Below are 18,438 nucleotides of genomic sequence, written 5' to 3'. Positions count from 1 at the left end.
AATTTTACTATTTCATGTGATATTAATGGTAGATAATAGATAATATCAATTCCATATCAAAGGCAAATCTATTTCAAAACTCCCTCTTCTCATGCTCCAGCTGCCTTCCCCCTCCCCTTCTTTCTTTGTTGAGAAAGGGGAAGGGAAAAAAATTGCCATGTTGCCCAGGCTGGCATTAAACTGATGATCCTCCTGCCTCAATGTCCCTGATAGCTATAATTATAGGCCTGTGCCTCCCCCACCACTGGCTTCCAGCTGCCTTTTTGAACCACCCATTATATTCTTATTGATTGCTTGCAACAAAGCTTTAGATTTTAGCTCAGATACAAAACAGACTTACCAAAAAGATCAAAATGTTCCTTGCTCAGATTTTTACTTCCCTTATTTCCCATGCTGGTCCTTTATAATTCATTATTCAGGTGACTTCTCACACTCCTCCTCATGGAATTAGACTTTTTTTTTTTTTAATCAATGAACCTTTATTTTATTTATTTATATGTGGTGCTGAGAATCTAACCCAGTGCCTCACACATGCTAGGCAAGCACTCTGCCACTGAACCACAGTGGCAGACTTTCAGGATTCTTTATTTACAACATCAGGTTATCAGTTAACATGTATTTTTTTTTTTCCTTGTTTATGAGTTAACATGTATTTTCTACCATGGAAAGGAAGACTGTTCCCTTCTAATTTTCCATCATAAATTTCAGCTTCTGACAGACCCAAAGAAAAAGGATGGTTTTACATTTATCCTGATTGGAATGCTGAAGAGCCCTTCTTGTACTTTACTAAGGAAATTACTGTTCAATGAGATCACTTTTCTGTCGGCCAAGGGAAAGAACTGGTAGGGAAATTTTTATACTTTTGAAATGGAGTCATCAGACATGGAATGGATTGCAGCCAATCTTCATTCCCAAATCAGTGCTCCAAATATTTGCAAAGGAGGGTAGACTGTATAAGTTCCAACAGCAGAAACTCAGGCATGCATAAAGATAGAAGGACATTAGTACATGGATAGACAATGGGACTGATTCTCTCAGGGTGTTTCTTTCTTGTTATTGGTACTGTTTGGTTTAGGTTTGGTTTGGTTTTTTTTGAGGTGGGGTCTTGCTGTGTTTCCCTGTTCTCAAGCAATCCTCCTCCTTTAGCCTTCCAAGTAAGTGGAACTACAAACACATGCCACTGTGCCCAACTTCTCCAGTGTGTACCTGACTCCCTTTAATGAGGCTTCTCAATAATTTATCCATTTATGAAAGATAATTAACTTCAGGTGCAGTGGTACACACTTATAATCTCAGCTACTCAGGAAGCCAAGTTAGAAGAATCTTACATTCTAGCCCCATCTGTGCAACTTAGAGAAAACTTGTCTCAAAATACAAAGGACTGGAGGTCTGGGGCTGTAGCTCAGTGGTAGAGCACTTGCCTACCACATGTCAGGCACTGGGTTTGATCCTTAGCACCACATGGAAAATAAATATATAAAGGTATTGTGTCTATCTACAACTATATATATATATATATGATGTATCTCAAGTGTATAGCACCCATGGGTTCAGTCATAGTACCACCAAAAAAGTAGGAAGAGAACTAAGTTTTATGGTTTGAAGGAAATGCAAACATATTGGCAAAGAATTGAAATATTTGATCAACAAACTAAAACGTTTTCTTTAGTCTCAAGTAAGTTTGGAAATCGAGGTGTTATTGGTGTCCCAGAGTTTTCCTGACTTGCTGAATGACCTCAGAAAAAAATTATTTTTAACTTAAACCTATAAAGTATAAATAAATTGAGACTACTGGGAGAGAAAAAATGTAGTAAGTCACTTTATTAGTAGGATTAAGTTGTACTACATTTTTCATAAAGCTTATTAGTGTGTATATGTTGTACTGGGGATTGAACCCAGGGGTGCTCTATCACTGAGCTATATCCCTCGCCCCTTTTTCTTTTTTATTTTGAGGCAGGGTCTCACTAAATTACCTGAACTGGCTTCTCAAATGTTTTCCAAATATTAGCTTCATTTTAATAGTAATAATTTGGAATATCATCAGATAAAGTGAACATTTATTGGAACTCAAGGGCTTATATTTTATTATACCACTTAGTAACATGAAATCCAGGGTCCTTTATGCTGTCTTAGTGCATTGTGTATGTTTTTTGGTTTTTGTTTTTCAAAGTAAAGAAAAAGCTGACTCATACTTCCCTTACCTTCTTCAAGTCTTATTCTACTATATGTTTTAAAAGAATGGAGTTGAAGCCTAGTAAATCTGAACATACTTTATTATGTGCATCAGAACAACTTGCCAAGGGAAAAAAATAAAAAGAGAAACAAAGAGACCTCAAAGTGCACCTGAATGTTGACAGGTGGACACAAACTAATACAGAATTTTCTGGTTAACTTCATAAAGACTTTTATGCAGTTCTCTTTCAGATTTCCTTTTAGTATTTATATTAAGGTTTGCTTCTTAATCTCATTTTCCTTAAGGCCATATTGTTCTTTCTTCTTCTTCTAACAAATAATCAGTAATTCTCGATGCTTTTCTTCCCTAGTTAAGGCCACCAGGCCAATGTCCTTATTTGTGTGCTGCCTAGGAACCGCTATCTGGAAACAGTTTGGAAATTTCCACACTTAATATCTTTATGAGCAATTAATTTTTTTTTTACAGTACTTTTTTCTTTATAGAGTTCACTCGAGAGGTGACAGACACACAAATGCCACTGGTTGCTCCTGTCATTCTTCCAGAGATGTATAAGATCTTCACCATGGCTGAGGTATGAAATCTCAGCTTCATGATTTCAGAAAAAAAGGGCTGTTCAGGCTCTGGTCAGCTTTGCCTCTCAGATGGGAGTTTATGGTGTATTTCACTGATATATCTGAAGACTGGAACTGACAACGATCTGGATCAGAATCTAGATTAACCATAGACTTTTCACTCACAACTACAAGGGTAGTCTTTTGATAAAACAATGAAATCACTGAAATATATCTTCGTATAGCTCATTTCTAAGTATTTAGTATCTTTATTGATACCTCCCATTGAGGTATTCTACCTAAGCTTGGCTACCTCAGCTAAGGTCTTAGAAGTAGTCTTATCACTTCATGCATAAATATACTCAGGGAGTGTGTGTGTGTGTGTGTGTGTGTGTGTGTGTGTGTATTTGATCAATGTGTATATGAATGGTAACTCATTCACAGGAAGATATGAATGCCTAGTGTATAATGTTTTAACCCTGTCCTCCTGCCCTTAACCACAGTGTGCATATTAACACACTGAGGACTAAGGATGTAGCTCAGTTGATAGAGCATGTGCCAGGCTCTGGGCTCAGTCCCCAAGCACCACTAAAAACCAAAAAAAAAATAAGAGGGGCTGGTGCTGGAGCTCAGCGGTAGAGCACTTGCCTGGCATGTGTGAGGCACTGGCTTCGATTCTCAGCACCACATTAAATATGTAAATAAAATAAAGGTCTATCAACAACTAAAAAATATATATTTTTTTAAAAAAGGAAAAAGAAATACATTGGTGGGGCTTGATAAATTGTGTTATAAAAATGTATTAAGAATTGTAATGCAAAAAAAGAGCTCATGTATAATGGCATAATTTGATGTGAACATACTTTATATACAGAGTTACAAAAAATTGTGCTGTGAATGGATAATTATGAGTGTAATGCAGTCCACTATTGTCATGTATGTAAGAAATAAATAAAATTTAAAATTAATTAATTAATTAAATTTTTAAAAAAGAAAGAAAGAAATACATTGGTGGGGCTTGGGTTGTGGCTCAGTGGTCGAGTGCTCCCCTGGCATGCATGAGGCGCTGGGTTCAATCCTCAGCACCACATTGTGTCCACCTAAAACTAAAAAATAAACATATATTTAAAAAAAGAAATATATTGGCCATGTTAGGATTTTAAACATTATACAGCTTGATATTTTAACCAGATCAGTCCACAGAGGCTTATATAAAATGTTAATTACAATAAGTTCTAACATTATGATTCTTAATTGTAAATGTCTGTCTCAGATATGAACAATAATATTTCCTATCTGTCCAGGGGATCCAATCTGATGTAAGGATTGATAGTTTTACTTCAAGTCATAGGTTCACACCTCATTACATTCCAATCTCATGTCTGTGCCATAACTGCTTTCCAGGTATATGGTATTCGAACCCGTTCCCGAGCTGTGGAAATTTTTACCACTTGTGCCCATATGATCTGTAACATGGAGGAGCTAGAAAAGGTAAGTGAGCCTTTGGTAAATAACATATTTCATGCTTATGTTTAAGTTTTTATTAATCCATTATGTCCCATCATCCTATATGTAGGATACCTATAAAAACTTAAATTGAGCGATTTAATATGTGTTCTGTGTATAGGATGATAGAACATAATTAGTTAATGCCTTCCAAAGCAGTGTCTCATTTCATGATACCAGAATTAGAAAGCACACTAACCAATATGCTAGATAGATTTAACATTTGAATTAAATTTTTAAATTTATAGATTAGTTTCCTTTTGTTTCAGTCTTATTTCTTTAAATACTTTACCCTATATCCTTTTCATATTAGAGATATCCTAGAACTTTTTTACATTTTATGATCCTCTTATGAAACAAAGCTAGCTGATAAATACTGATCAAGAGAATTCAAGAAGCAGTTACGGGGCTAGGGTTGTAGCTCAGTGGTAGAATACTTGCCAAGCATGTATGAGGCACTGGGATTAGTCGTCAGCACCACATAAAAATAAATAAAGATAATGTGTCCATCTACAACTAAAAATATCTTTTTAAAAAGCACCAGTTCAAAATACATTGTACTGGGCTGGGGATGTGGCTTAAGCGGTAGCGTGCTCGCCTGTCATGCGTGCGGCCCGGGTTCGATCCTCAGCACCACATACAAACAAAGATGTTGTGTCCACTGAAAACTAAAAAATAAATATTAAAATTCTCTCTCTCTCTCTCTCTCTCAAAAAAAAAAAATCAAAATATATTGTACTGTCATATATAACTAAAAAGAACAAAATTTTTTTTAAAAAAGAAGCTGTTATGAACAGGTGGCCTTATATAATAGCTTTTAGCAGGGATGTGAGGAAGAACTACAAGTAGTAGTTAAGAAAACATGAAATACTGAAAAACAACCTCCAATGACTTGATACCTATACCTTTCTAATTAGTGGTACTGGGGATCAAATCTAGGGATGCTGTACCATTGAGCTATACACACAGCCCTTTTATTTTTTATTTTGAGACAGTGTCTCACTGAGTTGCCTAGCCTGGCTTCAAACTTACAATCCTCCTTCCTCGGCCTAACTAGAGCTTTAGATACCTTAAGTTTCCCTTTTTGATGTGGTTATTGATGCCATCCATTAGAGGTTTGTCAGCATTGATTTTGATTTTTGTTATCAGGGTGCAGCCAAAGTCCTGATCTTTCCAGTGGTGCAGCAGTTCACAGAGGCCTTTGTTCAGGCTCTCCAGATACCAGATGGCCCCACATCAGACAGTGGGTTTAAGATGGAGGTCCTAAAGGTAAACATTTACTGCCTATGAGATTTGGAGCTTGATAGGCTGAAATCATTGATTTCTCCTATGTCATTCTTGGGTGTTTTCTCTTAACTTCAGGCAGTGACAGCCCTGGTGAAAAACTTCCCAAAACACATGGTGTCCTCCATGCAGCAGATTCTGCCTATTGTTTGGAACACCCTAACTGAGAGTGCAGCTTTATATCCTTTCCTGAAAGTTTAAGGAACCCACTACCACCTATAGTTGGGAATCTAGCCTTGGGTCTCATATTCATGGGGCTCCACTTTTAAGTGTCCACTCTTAGTGTTGGAATATACAGCATTCTCTTGTAGAATATATGTAAAGCAGACTCCAAATTCTATTTCTTTACTCTTCATCATACTTATGTGAGGACTGAAGTGAATTACACAGAGGAAGTAGAAGATCCCGTGGATTCTGATGGTATGTAGTTTATTTGATCTTGACAGAAATATCAGTTATTGAGAAAAGGGATCTGGAAAAAGAAAAAAGTCAGAGAAAGAAAAAAGCAGTAACTCAGAAGCTTCACTCTTCTAAGTGAGTTTTCTAATAGAGTTTCCTTTCAGTTTTTAGATGTGAAGAATTGAAAATTGACGATCTTTAATCTGTTCTTCATAGGCATTTGCAAAAGTCATATAAGGTCATAGAATTTCTGAGTTTGGAAGAGATACCTTAAAAGTCATTTAATCCAGCTACTTCTGGTGTTTTGTTTAGTTTAATTTTGAAGTCCAGATGATGATATTTTCATTTCTGTTTTAATATTTGATTCACCAGTATTTTTTACTTGAAAAATCAAAGGATATTTGATATCCTCAAAGTTCTTTGACTCTTTAGCCTCTTCTACTAATTCCCTTAGGAACTGGCAACTGCTTGCAATATTTCTTAATTTACAAAGATAATGTAGTTGATTTCCAGTGTATGTGCTTTTCTTTTGCTTTCTTATCACTAACTTCTTCTTTTGTGTATTTCCTATAGGTGAAGTCCTGGGCTTTGAAAATCTCGTCTTTAGTATTTTTGAATTTGTCCATGCCCTCCTAGAAAATAGCAAATTCAAAAGCACTGTTAAGAAAGCTTTGCCTGAGTTGATTTACTATATTATTCTGTACATGCAAATCACTGAGGAGCAGGTAAATAATACTTGGAAGAAAGTTACCAGCAGGCATTTGGAAAGTGCAGCTTTTTGGTGAATGCAGGCCTTGATCAAGGAAATGCTTTCTTTTTAAAGGTAGACACTAAGAGAATAACTTCATGTGAAGTTCTGGGAAAGTTTTGACATCATTTTATTGCCAAATCCTTGGGTATTGAGGAGTTTTTAATCAATTCCTATATTAGATAATTGGGCTTTTTGAACATTTTTTGCATTAGGAAAATCTCTGTTAAAAACCACTAAACCAAAGATCCTGGTATCTAGGAGAAACTGTTCCTTCAATATAAATAATAGAAAGTAGTAATCAGATTATTCACCTGTTGGTCTTTAAAACTGGGAGTGGGGGGGGGGGGGAAGCATTGAAGAATAAGATAATACCTCTCATAGAAAACAGCACAGAAATTGACATGATTTTTATATTCAGTATCCCATCAGACCTATTATATTCAAGAAACTAACTTATCAAAGAATAATAGCTAAGTGGCAATAACAGCAAGTAATCTCCCAAATTCTAAAATGAGGTCTGGTAGAGAGCAGTAGCCATTGCTACAAACCTTGAATGTAAGAATTTGTTTCTCTTAAAAAAAAAAAAAAAAAGACTTTTTGAGGCTTATAATTTTTTTAAGTAATAGGTTAAAGTCTTCATATGTTTGTTGATGAAAAGAAGGAACATGTGAACCAGATTGGTAGCCCAACAAAAACATAATTTTAACATCTTTTCAGATTAAAGTGTGGACAGCCAACCCCCAGCAGTTTGTAGAAGATGAAGATGATGATACTTTCTCCTATACTGTTAGAATTGCAGCTCAAGACCTATTGCTGGTAAGAGAGTCACCTTGATACTTCAACCAAATAATCCTCCTCCGTCATTTGAGGGTTTCCTCCTCTTCCTAGACATCTAACCCAAGGTGAGCAGTACTGTTGAGCAGCTTTATCTCAGACATTTTTGTGAATACAAGAGAGCTTTTCAAATGAAGCTTGAGACTCAGAAATTCCAAAATTGTTTCTACTAGTTTTGATTCACCAGTAGATATTAGATACAAGAATTGTGCAGAGGATGCTGGGTGCAGTGACATATGCGAGTAATCCCAGCAACTCTGGAAGAGGCAGAAGCAGGAAGATGGCAAGTTCAAGGCCAACCTAGGCACTTAGCAGGACCTTGTTCCAAAATAAAATAAAAGGGCTGAGATGTAGCTCAGTGATGAAGTGTCCCTGGGTTCAATCCCTAGTACAAAAGAAAAAAAAATTGTGTAGAGGATAACATGCTAAGTGAGTAAGACGAGTCAAGTAAGGAACATTATTTTACTTTAAGCTGCCTTTGTCAAGACTATAGTGTAATCCAGAGGTTGACAAACAAACAAACAAAAAATACTGAGATGTGCCGCAGTCCGGCTGCAGCAAAATAATGGGGGGGGGGGGGGCAAGGAACTTGTGTAGATTGATACAGCAGGAGTGGGAGCCGTTTATTGTAGGACCAGAGAGGTATATATACATTCCACACAGCTTATCTTAATTAACATAAACTAGATACAGCAGTCAACCAATAAGGAATCTCTACACTTAATGGCTCGCCTGCATTACTTCACAAACCACTCCCTCTGCAAAATGCCAGGCGCCATCTTGACTTGTTTACAGACTCTTAACAGAGATGGACATCCAAACATCTGTTTATGTTTTCTTCTGCTCTACTGACTAAAAGCATGGAGTTCTCTCTAGACTGGAACACTATGAAGAAACTGCCACTTGCTTTCTATTAGGTAGGAGGTTTCTTGGTGAAATCTCTTTTTATAATTACTTCTTTTCTTTTTTTAGACAAGGTCTTACTAAGATGCCCAGGCTGGCCTCAAACTTGCAATCCTCCTGCCTCAGCATCCCAAGTTGCTGAGATTACAAGCATATGCCACTACACTTAATATTTCTTAAGGCACCTATGAAAGATTATACTTTTTTTCAATTAATAGAGTAACCTTTCCGTGATTAGGTTCCTAGAGAATAAATATCTCCTCCTTTGTCATCCAAAGCTGAATCTGTCATTCTTACTTTAGCTCTGCTGAACATAGCCTAAGGAAGCAACTAGTTAGGCTTAAAATGCACTGTAGAAAAATAAGTATTCTTAGCCAGGAATTCCTAGCCAAGTCACTGTAATCCCAGCAATCTGGAAGCTTAGCTAGGAGGGCCACAAGTTTGAGGCAGCCTCAGCAATTTAGCAATTCCCTAAACAACTTAGCAAGACTCTGTCTCAAGATTTAAGAAAAGGATCAGGGATATATAACTCAGTGGTTACTATGCTCCTGGGTTCAATCTCCAGTATCAAACAAACAAACAATATTCTTTTATTTCCATTAGAGACCCTTAAAACTAATGGAGGGGGCTGGGGATGTGGCTCAAGCAGTAGCAAGCTCGCCTGGCACGCGTGCGGCTCGGGTTTGATCCTCAGCACCACATAACAAACGAAGATGTTGTGTCTGCCGAATACTAAAAAAAATCAATATTAAAATTTTCTCTCTCTCACTCTCTCTCACTTTCTCTTTAAAAAAAAAAAAATGGTTCTTTCTTTTAAAAAAAATAAACTAATGGAGTCACTTTTTTTGGTGGGGAGGATTGAACTCAGGGACACTTTACCACTGATCTACAATAAAGCCCCAGCCCAGGCCGCCCCCCACACTTTTTTTTTTTTTTTTTTTTTTTTTTTTTTTTTGAAACAGGGTCTCACTAAATTGCCCAGCCTGACCTCAAACTTCCAAACCTCCTGCCTCAGTCTTTAAGTTGCTGAAATTATAGGCATGCGCCACTTTGCCCAGCTTGCAGTCACATTTTTAATACACCTAATCTGAGTTTAGTGTGTACATGTGAAAGAATTTGAACCATTCATTTCTAACAGTCCTGATTAAAGCAATTTACAGTTAAAATGCTTGGACTGCACACACAGATTTATTAGCCCTTCTCTTCTTTCCCTAGGCTGTGGCCACAGATTTCCAGAATGAGAGTGCAGCAGCTCTGGCTGCAGCAGCCACTAGGCATTTACAAGAAGCTGAGCAAACCAAAAGCAGTGGCACTGAGCACTGGTAAGAGAGCGGCAAACACGTAATTTAAGGACCTGTTTGGGGCCTCAGATCTGAGACAAACAAATCCTTGCTTTGAGTCATCTATTCTAAAGCAGTTCTTCCCAACCATAAAATAATTGGTTAAAATGCTTTTGGTTTTTTATCCCTATTTAAATATCCTTGAAAGGAAGGGCTTTTATATTGTTTCTAACTGGGGGGGTGGGGGAAGTCTGTCATTAAATTTCATTTTTCTTTTCAGTATAATTTAATAATAGCATTTAGATTAGAAGGGCAGATAAATTGCCCTTTTGGGTCAGATTTTGTTGGAATGCCCTTTTCTGAATCTTCTTTCTCAAATATTTGTGGGTTTTAGCAGTTTGTTTTACCAGGCTCTGCTATTCCGCTCACAGGTGGAAGATCCATGAGGCCTGCATGCTTGCCTTAGGCTCAGTGAAGTCCATTATCACGGACAGTGTGAAAAATGGCAGGATCCATTTTGACATGCATGGGTTCCTAACCAATGTCATCCTTGCTGACCTCAACCTCTCAGGTATGTTTCAATATGTCTAGGATTCTGAAAGCTCTTTAGACCTATCATCAATTCATTTATATTTTATTTAAATAGGTAGGCCAAGCATTTTTATGTCCTTTGGATGAAAATCTTTGCACCCTAGAGTTTGAACTAATTCATACCCCTAAAATAGGCCAGAGACCTGAGTTCAGGATTCACCTGCTAAGGGACTAATTACCATTGCTTTTCCTCCCTTGAATTAGCTCTTCCATTCACTGCTGCTTTTCCTCCCAAATTAGCCCTTCCATTCATGGCTGCTTTTGGCATTTTGAATGGAATGCAAATCTGGTTGTTATGCCTTCAGAACTCTGGCTTGAGTTCTGCTTTCATTAATAATAAGTCCCAAATGTGGGGCTGGGTTGTAGCTCAGTCATGTAAAAATAAATAAATAAATAGGGGGCTGGGGCTGTAGCTCAGTGGTACAGCACCACCTGCCTCGCACATGTGAGGCACTGGGTTCCATCCTCAGCACCACATAAAAATAAATAAATAAAGATATTTTGTCCAGATACAACTAAAGAAAGAAAGAAAAGTAAATAAAATAAAGGTATTGTGTCCATCTACAACAAAAAATATTTAATAATAAGTCCAAAATGCTAGTCAGGCTCATTCTTCCTGTTTGTTACCTGTCATTTTCCTCAAACTATTTTCTTGGACTGTATCTAGATAATTGGCATAGCCATTTGCTCCTTTCTGAATCCATCACTTGACTGTTGTTCATAGGATAGCACTGGGAATAGCTTACATCATTTGAAAACATTCCTCTCTGTTACTGTCTGTTAGTTAATCTCTTACAGAATATCTCATCCCCATCTCTTTCATTCTTTGATTCATAAGATTAAAATCATTGTCCATCCATAGCTCAGATCTGTTGGATGTATCTTGTTTCACTCTGCACTTGTCATATACTACATTATATTGTAGTTAATGAGGAGAGAAGAACTCATGTCTAATATATCATTGTATCCTAAAATGCCTTGCCATATAGTAAGCATTTTCCATGACTTAATTTAAATGAAAGTATCAGGATTTTTCAAACACATCAGCATAGTCAGCATTTGAAAAAGGCTCGATATTTATCGTTTTGTGAATCCTGCCTATAGCTAAAAGATTTTCTATAACTAGCCAAACTTTTGGGTCTCAGGACCCCTTTATATACTGAAAAATTATTAGTCCCCAAGAGATTTTTGTGTGGGTTTTATTGAAAAACAAAAAAACCCAAGGTCAAATGTTTTTTCTGGTAATGTGGAAGCTAAACCACAATAAAGTGGGGAAGGGCAAGAATTCAGTAGATTAGACAAAGGGGATCAAAAGAAAGAGGAGGAGGGGATAGGAATAGGAAAGACAGTAGAATAAATCTAACATAATTTTCCTATGTACACATATGAAAATATTTAAATGAATCCTACCATCATGCCCGCCCACAAGAATGGCGTCCTAATTAAAATCCCATGCTTGAAGAATGGAGGATCTTTGAATTGGGCAAAGGGGAGGTTGGGGAGGGGTTTTAAGGGTAGGAAAGATGGTGTGAGGAGATGGACATCATTATCCTAGGTACATGTATGATTGCACAAATGGTGTATCTCTACACAGTACTCAACCAGAAAATTGAATTGTTGGACTCCATTTGTGTATGATGAATTGAAATGCATTCTGCTGTGGTGTACTATTAAGTAGAACAAATAAAAGGATAATAATGAGGAAAACATTTTTTTTGATACATCAAAAATTAAAACAGGGACGTTCTGCTTGTATACATTTCATCATTTGTCAGACCTATGATCTCACATATCATACAATCTATGGAAAACTTCACTGTACATTGTAAAAAAATGACAGTGAAAAGGTAAATTAATGTTTAGTATTGCTGAAAAAAATGTTTTTAACTTTAGGAGTCTCCAGGAGCTCCTCGTCTGTATTTTGAGAGTTTCTGGTTGATAGTAAATGAAATATTATATAATTCTTTTACTAATTTCTTAGGATATTTTCAATAGCTCCTCTCAGTTATTTTTGTACGTAACTAAGTTAAGCCCTATAACAGGCTGAATAAGTGTAGTCTTTTCAAGCAGTGATAATGGGCAGGAAGTTATAATCTTTGTACCAGTGATAGGAATCCAAACAAAATACACAACATGTAAGAAAGCTGAAGACAGTCACAGTGTCTCAGAGACAGGATTATCTTGGCCCAAGAGAGAATTCAAGAGAAATATTCCAGCTTGGTATAATATAAGTAAAGCACCAAAGTGGAAAAGTAAGATGTGAGTTGCTGGGGAAGGATGTGTGCTTGAGTTTAGGAGGCATAAAGGGAGATGGTTGGGAGACTTGAATGTTGTGCTAACTGAGGTGGTCTTATTTGGTGGACGGAATTTACTGGCGGGTTATAAATGGAAAAATGACCTGATTAGAACTATATAATGATACAGTGTTATAGTAGGAAGAAAATGGCAATGGAGAATGTATTTAGAAAATGAGTAGAGCAGGTAATAAATAGTGAAGCTAGGGATGGGAACTAGAATGGTAAAGTCTTTTTTAAATTTCAGAATATTCAAGATCTACTTTGCCAATAGTGAGAAGTGAAACTGTTGATTCCACAACATAGGTCACATATTTGCATTTACTTTATGAGATCATGCTTTTTCTTTCAAAGAAGTTGTGTATATTATGTAGCATCCTGTTATTTGTGGACATTCAAGGAGTGGAGTTGGGAGGCACAAAGGGTATGTAACCCCAACTTTCATTGTCCAACCCATAATTGCTCTTTTTCCCAGTGTCTCCTTTCCTCCTGGGTCGGGCACTTTGGGCTGCCAGTCGGTTCACTGTTGCTATGTCTCCTGAACTGATCCAGCAGTTCCTACAAGCAACAGTTAGTGGTCTTCATGAGTCACAACCTCCATCAGTTCGAATTTCTGCTGTGAGAGCCATCTGGGGGTAAGTGTACTACCCTAGGGTAAGGTGTTTGTTTGTTTGTTTGTTTTGGTACTAGGAATTTAACTCAGGAACACTTTCTCACTGAGTTGCTTAGGGCTATGCTAAATTGCTGCGGTTGCCCTTGAACTTAGTCCTCCCATTTTAGCCTCCCTGAGATTAAGGCCTGCACCACCATGCCCAGCCCTGATAAGAATTGCTTTAAGAGAAAATTACTCAGATATCCTAAGCCAGGGTTATACAGTGTATTTGTTGCTTGGAAATTTCTGTTGTAGATCTCCTTGAAGGTAAATGTTGAGTTTGGCTTCTCAGGAGACTGAGGCAGGAGGATCAAGAAGTTTGTAATCTTCAGCAATTTAGGGAGACCCTGTCTCAAAATAATAAATTAGGGCTGAGGATGTAGCTCAGTAGTAGAGCCCCTGCCTAGCACACACAAGGCCACATTCAATGCCCAGTACTACAAAAAAAATTAAAAGGGCTGGGGATGTAGCTCAGTGATAAGAGTCCCTGGGTTTGAATTGTTGGGTATAAAGACTTTTATGAGTCCAGCAAATGTCCTGTTCCCTGTTGTTCTTCATTTCCTTTAAAAACACCATAACTCTGAAATAATCTAAACTAACAAAACTTTCTTTCAAATGTGAAAAGGCTTTGAAGAGATGAATAACTTGCACAGGTTGCACAATTGAAGAATGATAGAAGCAGGATTAGAGTCCATGTTATTTTGTTCAATGATTTCCTCTATATTAGAAACCAAATTTGGGAGAATGTGGCCTAGATACATGGCTTATTTTTTCCAATTTTGCCCGTCTCTTTCAGAGCTAAGGGACTAGAGTCAATAATAGTCGTTTATTTCTACCCAGACCAGAAGGAGCATTGTTGTTTGGGGAAATATTTCAAGGGCCAAACTTGAATGTCTCTCTCAATCAGATCCTAAACACGACCAGCACAAAATTCATCTTCCACCTGCCTACCTTGTTTTTGTAACCTTTTGAGGCAGAAATTGAGATTTCATGCATTGTTTTTTATATATCTTTAAAAGCATTGAGGACCTGCCTATTCTGACTGCGTTTATTAATTAAATTCATAATGTTATAACTGTGAGCAGAGGTCCATTTTTTTCTGTGCAATCTATGTAAAGTAAAATTTTGACTCTAAAACACTTTAAAATGCCATCAATTAAGAGACACACTAGGGCTGAGGTTGTGGCTCAGTGGTAGAACTAGCTCGCCTAGCACACGTGAGGCCTTGAGATCAATCTTCAGCACCACATAAAAATGAAATAAAGAAATAGTGTCCACCTACAAATAAAAAATAAATATTCTTTTTAAAAAAACAGACAAACTAGAACTTTTCAGAAAGCTCTTAGGCCACTTAAATACCTCAGAAGAGAGAGCCCTGACCTGGTCAAGGCATGAATGTTGAAGATTATTTCTGTGTTGCTTCTGACCTTTGTGAAACTTGATTTCATTTATATTCATTAATTATTTTTGAGGTATAAAAAATGTCCTTTGTGATAAGTGTCGGTATAAGATTAAATTAAAATAAGAACAAAACTATTAAAACCTATTAAAACTTCAAACCGTATGTTATTGGGCTAGGGATCAAAATGGTAGTAAATTTAAAAACAGACTGTGAGTGGGTAATAGAGATGTATCTATTTTGTGTTGTGATTTAGTTTGGTGTGAATGTGAAGATGATTTTTAGGGTAAAATAAGTATATTATTTCTTGGGTGTTTTAGATGAGCAGTAGCACCTATCAGGCATAAAGTGTTTAGATTGGTTATCTTTGGAGGCATTAGAATACAAAGAACTTCCATTCCTTGTTATATATTTATAATATTCAATTCACTTGTTCACAATAAGTTTATATTATTTTAATAATCAGAAAAAATGCATGAAGAAAACATTTTTTAATGATAAACATGTATTTCTCATTGTCTACATGGGTAGCAGTTTAGTGATTTCATCAAAAGTGTAACGTGTCTCTGAAAAGTGACAAAAGCTATGGCTATGCATGCCAGTAAAATGGACACTCTTACATATTTACAGAATTGTACATATAATGTCAGACACTGAATCCCTTTAAGACTATCTCTGGATTCCAGGTTAAGAACTGTCCTGTGGTCAGGCACGGTGGCATACACCTATAATTCTAGCAACTCAGGAGGCTGAGGTAGGAAGATCGCAAGTTTGAGGCCTGTCTCAACAACTTAGCAAGGCCCTAAGCAACTTAGTGTTGCTTAGTAAAAAGGACTGGGGATGTGGCTCATAGGTAAAGCACCCCTAGGTTCAGTCCCTAGTACTGAAAAAAAAAACAAACAAAAAACAACTGTCCTGAGAAGTGTTTTCTTTTCTTCCCAGCCAAGATTCTCCATTTGGTCATTTCTTACATTCTAAGCCAGTTACAATCTGGCTTGATATCCTTCCTTATCATTTACTAAAACTTCTTTCTAAAGTTGTAGCAACTTTTTTTCCCCCCTAAATTGTATAGGTACTGAGTTTCTGAGGCTGTCCTTTAACTTCTGATCCTCTGCCTTACCCTCCCAAGCCCCTGGAATTACAGGATCAAACTCCCCTTGCTTTTCTTTTTACTTTTGCTCCAGCTTTAACTTATTTCTCTGTGTCATAGTTTATGTATCATTGCAAACTTCCTGAAATAATTTCTGACACAAGATATTTATTGACAAATGATTATACTTGTGTCACATTTCTCAAATTTAATATTTATTCCAGACTTTCTTCTGAGCTCCAATTTAATATATTCACTGCTTACTATCCATATTAGCATGGACTTCTTATAAGTACTTGAAAATAGGGCTGGGGATGTGGCTCAAGCGGTAGCGCGCTCCCCTGGCATGTGTGCGGCCCAGGTTCGATCCTCAGCACCACATACAAACAAAGATGTTGTGTCCGCTGAAAACTAAAAAATAAATATTGAAAAAAACTCTCTCTCTCTCTCTCTCTCTCCCTCTCTCTTAAAAAAAAAAAAAAATTAAAAAAATAAAAGGGTACAAAGAGTAGCTGGACGTCATCAGAGACTGGGACCAAAAGGGCATCAGGACCCAAGGCAGCTATTTCCCCCATTTAAAAAAAAATAATAATAATAAGTACTTGAAAATAAATACATTGATTGCTATGCTTACTATTTACTATCTGCAAGCCTGCCCTACTCATACTCTTTACTTTAGTAAAAGCAGAAATTTTATCTACTTACATTTTGAACTTAAAGATAAATATTTTATATTTCCTATTTCATAAAGATCCCAATTCTTTTTGCCTTTTATATCTTGTTTCCTTATCCTCTCATTTTTCTCTCCCTAACACTACTACTACACTAGATTATGTTCTCAGATTCACTTTCCTGACTTACTGGAACAGCTTCCTAATTGAGCTGTCTACCTCCCACCTTACTCTACTGCAACCCATATTATTTGAGCTGTCAAGCTGAGATTTCTAAAATAGAAAACTAATATTGTTGTTCTTATAATTAAAGCCCTTCCTGGATTTCAGTTGTACTATTCAAGTTGTACTATTCAAGCTGTACTATTCAGCTGCTGTACAGGCATCTCAGCAGAAAATCATATTGTGCCAGGTGGTCCATAAAGCTGTAAGTCACATATATAACATCCTATTGGGGTATCAGTTTTCCTTAAAGACTTTGGGGTTGGATAAGGAGCAATTGAGGCATTAGGAGTAATTTGTTTATTTAAAAAAAAAAAAAAAAAAAACACAGTTCAGAAACACTTGCTCCCAAAATAACATCCAAACTTGTAACATGGCATATAAGAGCTAATGTGATATGGCTAGATTATGCATTCTCTGTGATCTAGCAAACTATACAGATTCAGATTTGTTATAGGGGCAAGTAAGGCATAGCTGATCACTAGATCACTAGTAAAGAGGAATCTAAAACCATGTCTAAGGAATTGAAAGCTGACCAAAGCCAAAGGACACATTAGTCTACAGGAGAAGTTAGGTCTGAGCAAGGTAGTATTGAAAATCAAGGTATTATGTACCAGCAGTCAAAAAGTCTGGCCAAATCTAAAATCAAAACCCATTATTTGTTAGCTACACAAATAATTTTTTCTCTAAAACACTACAAAGAAAAAAAATTTAAAAAAACATTTATTAGGCTGGGGATATAGCTCAGTTGGTAGAATGCTTGTTTCACGTGCACAAGGCTCTGGGTTCAATCCCCAGCACCACAAAAATATATATATATATATTGGTAGTGTGAGTTTTCAAGATGGTGGAATAGAGAAGGTCACTTTCCTAGCTGCTCCATGGTGTGAAACCAAGAAAGCAGATAAGCAGCTTCTCAGCAAGGAGGGTGAAAAATCAACAAATGTATGAAAAAATGTTCAACGTCTCTAGTAATTAAGAGAAATGCAAATGAAAACTACTCTATGATTTCATCCCACTCCAGTCAGAATCGCAATTATCAAGAATACAAACAACAATAAGTGCTGGCAAGGATGTGGAGGAAAAGGTACACTCATTGCTGGTGGCACACCCACTCTATAAAGCAGTGTGAAGATTACTTAGAAAACTCAGAATGGAACCACCATTTGACCCAGCTATCCAACTCCTTGGTCTGTACCCAAAGGACTTAAAATCAGCATACTCTAGTGACATAGCCACATCAATGTTTATAGCAGCTCAATTCACAATAGCTAATAGATGAATAGATTAAAAAACTGTGTTATATATACACAATGGAATATTACTCAGCATTAAAAGAGAATAAAATTATGGCATTTTCAGGTAATGGATGGAGCTATTAAGCAAAGTAAGCCAATCCCAAAAAAACAAAGGCCGATAAGTGGGCGCTGATCCATAATTCGGAGAGGGGGCATGGGAAAAATGGAGGAACTTTTGATTGGGCAAAGGGGAGAGTGGGGAGTGGGGTAGGAAAGATGATGGAATGAGAAGGACATTATTACCCTAGGTAAATGTATATTTGCACAAATGGTACAACTTCATATCGTGTGCAACCAGAGAAATGAAAAGTTGTGCCTCGTTTGTCTACAATGAAATAAAATGCATTCTGCTGTCATGTATAACTAATTAGAACAAATAAATTTTAACAAGACTTTAAGAAACACTATATTTGGAATATAATGGGAATGTATATTCAAGTCTTAGGATTGTGATTAAAGTAGTAGTCTAGGGGCTGGGGTTGTGGCTCAGCGGTAGAGCGCTCGCCTAGCATGCGCAGG

At 36.9% G+C, this 18,438-nt stretch overlaps 1 protein-coding gene across 3 annotated transcripts in view; it reads left to right on the top strand.

Moving 5' to 3' along the window:
• The window catches only part of Ipo9 (importin 9), a 44,606-nt gene that overhangs the window by 13,428 nt on the left and 12,740 nt on the right, over positions 1-18,438 (top strand). For 2 of the 3 annotated variants that reach the window (XM_076872807.1, XM_076872806.1), the window contains exons 5-14: positions 2,677-2,765; positions 4,150-4,236; positions 5,401-5,520; positions 5,614-5,714; positions 5,897-5,955; positions 6,508-6,659; positions 7,403-7,501; positions 9,638-9,744; positions 10,134-10,273; positions 13,063-13,222. In XM_076872807.1, coding sequence (XP_076728922.1) covers positions 2,677-2,765; positions 4,150-4,236; positions 5,401-5,520; positions 5,614-5,714; positions 5,897-5,955; positions 6,508-6,659; positions 7,403-7,501; positions 9,638-9,744; positions 10,134-10,273; positions 13,063-13,222 — 1,114 coding nt within the window. Of the gene's footprint in view, positions 1-2,659; positions 2,766-4,149; positions 4,237-5,400; positions 5,521-5,613; positions 5,715-5,896; positions 5,956-6,507; positions 6,660-7,402; positions 7,502-9,637; positions 9,745-10,133; positions 10,274-13,062; positions 13,223-18,438 lie in introns of all 3 variants that reach the window. The other variant, XM_076872808.1, reaches the window with a different exon arrangement.

Source organism: Callospermophilus lateralis, chromosome 13, assembly GCF_048772815.1.
Source record: "Callospermophilus lateralis isolate mCalLat2 chromosome 13, mCalLat2.hap1, whole genome shotgun sequence".
NCBI lineage: Eukaryota > Metazoa > Chordata > Mammalia > Rodentia > Sciuridae > Callospermophilus > Callospermophilus lateralis.
The sequence above is the reverse complement of the archived record's forward strand: the minus strand, read 5'-3'. Positions and strand labels throughout refer to the sequence as shown.